This window comes from Malus domestica, chromosome 05, assembly GCF_042453785.1.
Source record: "Malus domestica chromosome 05, GDT2T_hap1".
Classification (NCBI taxonomy): Eukaryota; Viridiplantae; Streptophyta; class Magnoliopsida; order Rosales; family Rosaceae; genus Malus; species Malus domestica.
In genome coordinates this window covers 36,493,636-36,496,969 of record NC_091665.1, presented here as the reverse complement: position 1 = coordinate 36,496,969, position 3,334 = coordinate 36,493,636, and the positions used below count along the sequence as shown (strand labels likewise).

Sequence of the window (3,334 nt, the reverse complement as noted above, 5' to 3'; positions counted from 1 at the left end):
TAGGTTTTCCGACAACACCAAAAGGGCAGACCGTCGCTTCTCGGCTTGATTTCCGAAAAAGGGAAGGGCGGCCGTCCCTCCCAGACCCTCTGTAGCTTCGCCAATGTCTGTGCAACCCTAAAAGTTAGACAAAGAACAGTAAGTGATGACTCAAACACAAAACAACAAAAGGGGGAAAAGAATTGGGATTGGACTAGGGGTATGATGGAGAGCAGAGATTCTTCGGATACATCCTTAGAGTCTAAAATACTCATTACGTGACGTTGTCACACAATAACTATATATGTAGACTCATAATGATATACCTTCAGTGACATACAAGCCATAAATAATAGGTCAAGAAACAAATTGTTTCAATTAATAGACAACGACATAAGGGAGATACAAGGCAAACGCGTAAGGAGTAGGATTCTCTTCCTTTTTTTTTTCCTACCTTTCCCTCTCCTCCTATTTGAACGGTCATGGTTAAGCCATGTCAATATATTATATTAATTTTTTATAGAAAGAGAACGACAAAATAGAGAATGTGAGAGGACGGGGTGGAAGGGGATGTAATATTGGTTTCAATGAAATGATACACATATACACTTATTGATAATAACACTTTGAAAATAGGTGAAAATGTTCCTAATAGTGTGAATTGAAGGTTCTTTTGATCTCTGAGTTATTTAATCTAATCTTATATATCACTCTTTATTGCTAGCAAGCCTTTTATAATTTTATGAAATCCACTCAAGCAAACGAGTTCCTTTCACCCTTATAAGTAGTCTTGTGATCCAGTATTACTCAAGCTGAATTTGGTTTATTAAGTAGACTAATTACTTCGCTTTAGCTTGGTGAGATGTGCTATACATTTCATATTCCACAAGACAAAGGGACTTTTCCCATTTCTGTACAAAACAATAAAAAGTTATCGTTGCTCTCAGGGTAATGATCTCTTAGGGGATATGGCCTGGTTTAATTTAGTATGTGTGCTCTTTAATTTTTTGCTTTTCCACGTGATTTCCTCCTAAAGAAAATTAGTTAATTTATGAGGGAAAACGATTAATTAATTAAGTTTTAAACAAATAATTAAGGAAAGTAGGGTAGCAAGGGACAGGGGTGAAAAATGATGAAGGGAGACATATCCAATTATCATCTTCTTCGTTGACACCAAGAAATTATGATTGAAACCTTCAAGCAACGGTTGAGTGAAGAAAGGATGTTTGTCAAATGCCGCCTAATCAGATTTATAAATTATAAGACGTAAATGGCATAAAAAAAATGTACACATATAGAAATGTGGTGTGGCGTGGAAGGAAATGATGTAGTTCGCTTTAAATCATTAGGCCTTCCACAGATGAACATTAATTATATATAATATATTCATTTCAAATAGTACGGTTCAATTTTGTTTCTATGTTTGCTAAAGGTTTACTTACATCATATCATTTGGGAGAGAGAATCAATCAATATTTAAATATAAAATTTAAAGGCAAAAAAAAAAAGCAAAGAAGATCAAAATCAAACGTTTAATTAATCTCGGGGTAAAGTAATTCTTTAGACATTTTTTTTTTCACTTTCTTTAACGTGCATCTTTTCACTATGCTTGCTGGGATTTAATCACCTCAATCATTCATTCAATAGTTTATGTATAGATTTAATCACCTCAACATGGGTGTGTAAAAAAAAAAAGAGTGGGGCAATCATTTCCCTGTATTAATTAGAGATAAAATAAGATCCTTACTAATTCCAATGTTACTCCACAAATCAAACAGTTCATTTTAAGGAGGACCATGCTGTGTAATTTCTTACTAAACTCTTACTCATCAAGTAAGATTCAAATTAACTATTATTAAAGAAAAAGTGTAACAATCAAGTTAATTGAGAGCCATATGGTTGATGAGACAGTGAAGCTACCAAAACACTCAAAGAGAGACTCAGTGATCCTCTCTCTCTCTCTCTCTCTCTCTCACACACACACACACACACAATAAGATATGTTTACCTTTTTCTAAATCGGATGTTTAAGGAACATATTTAAGGTAAACAAGCCACATCCAGACATGACAATTAATGGTGTGTGCTAATTAATATTGAAAGAGCTGGAGGATCAACAGAAAAGGATGGGCCATAACTGTTGCAGCAAACAGAAAATTAAGAAAGGACTGTGGTCTCCTGAAGAAGATGAGAAGCTATTGAATCACATCAACACCTTTGGCCATGGTTCGTGGAGCTCTGTCCCAAAACTAGCTGGTACGTGTGTATTTCCGTAGTCATCAATTATTGTTATTGATATTCTCTCAGCAGAGATATGGACGCTTAGCCAAATTGACTAGAACAATGTGTTTCATTTTGCACATACCAGTTTGAAAACTCTTCCTTAATTATTTCAACGATGTCGTTTTGTGATCTTGTTACATTGTTAATTGCAGGTTTGCAGAGGTGTGGGAAAAGTTGCAGATTGAGGTGGATAAACTATTTGAGACCAGATCTCAAGAGGGGTCCATTTTCTGAGATAGAAGAGAGAACCATCGTAGATGTTCATAGGATTTTAGGCAACAAATGGGCTCAGATAGCGAAGCATTTACCAGGTAGAACAGACAATGAGGTCAAGAATTTTTGGAACTCATGCATCAAGAAGAAGCTCATTGCACAAGGTTTTGATCCCAACACCCACAATCTTCTCCCTTCTTTCAAAGCTAACAACAACAACAACAATAATATTTATGCATGCAATATGTTTTCTCCATCTTCTTTTTTCTCTGTAAATTCTTCACATGTCTCAGCAGATACTTCCATAGACATATTGGAAGCACCTTATCTCACATTACCTTCTACTTCATCTCCACATACAAATCATGTCGATATCTCGTTGCATGAATGCTCAACCATATCAACCTATGAATTCCAAGTCCAAGAGCAAATTAATCCAAATGTTTTAACAGAATCCATGGGGATTAACAGTGTCCCAACAATCTCCACTTCTCACTTATATCCAATATCAGAGCTTGAAAATATTGTAAATGAGAGCTTTCAACCCATAACTAAATCCACAAACCCAAAAGACATATTGCAATCACAACAGGAGGAGGCTTGTGAAGTGGTGGAAAATGAGAAGCCCAGTGTGTTGAATGGTGCACAGACAAACATAGATGCTTCATTTGGGAGCTCTAACTTTGATCTGGATTTTATGGAGTGTACAGAATTGCCTTGTGGAATGTATAATTACCAACTGAGTCCAATGGATCAACTTACATGGAATGGTTAGGCATTTTGGGACTTTTTTTTTTTTATATAGCAAAGATGACTTTTCCTTTTTGGTTTAGGGGGGCTTTAATATTTTGTTTTGTTT

General features: G+C 35.5%; 1 protein-coding gene across 1 annotated transcript; it reads left to right on the top strand.

Annotated features, from left to right (window-relative positions):
* The first annotated feature begins 1,977 nt into the window (after nt 1-1,977).
* On the top strand, nt 1,978-3,334 carry LOC103435512 (transcription factor MYB86-like). Its single transcript, XM_017332229.3, has 2 exons — nt 1,978-2,235; nt 2,415-3,334. The coding sequence occupies exons 1-2, from the start codon at nt 2,106-2,108 to the stop codon at nt 3,248-3,250; spliced, it is 966 nt and encodes a 321-aa protein (XP_017187718.2). The 5' UTR covers nt 1,978-2,105; the 3' UTR covers nt 3,251-3,334.

Coding starts and splice junctions, on each gene's coding strand:
- LOC103435512 (XM_017332229.3), top strand. CDS start 2,106: ATGGGCCATAACTGTTGCAGCAAACAGAAAATTAAGAAAGGACTGTGG. Junction 2,236..2,414: donor CTCTGTCCCAAAACTAGCTG/GTACGTGTGTAT, acceptor TGTTAATTGCAG/GTTTGCAGAGGTGTGGGAAA.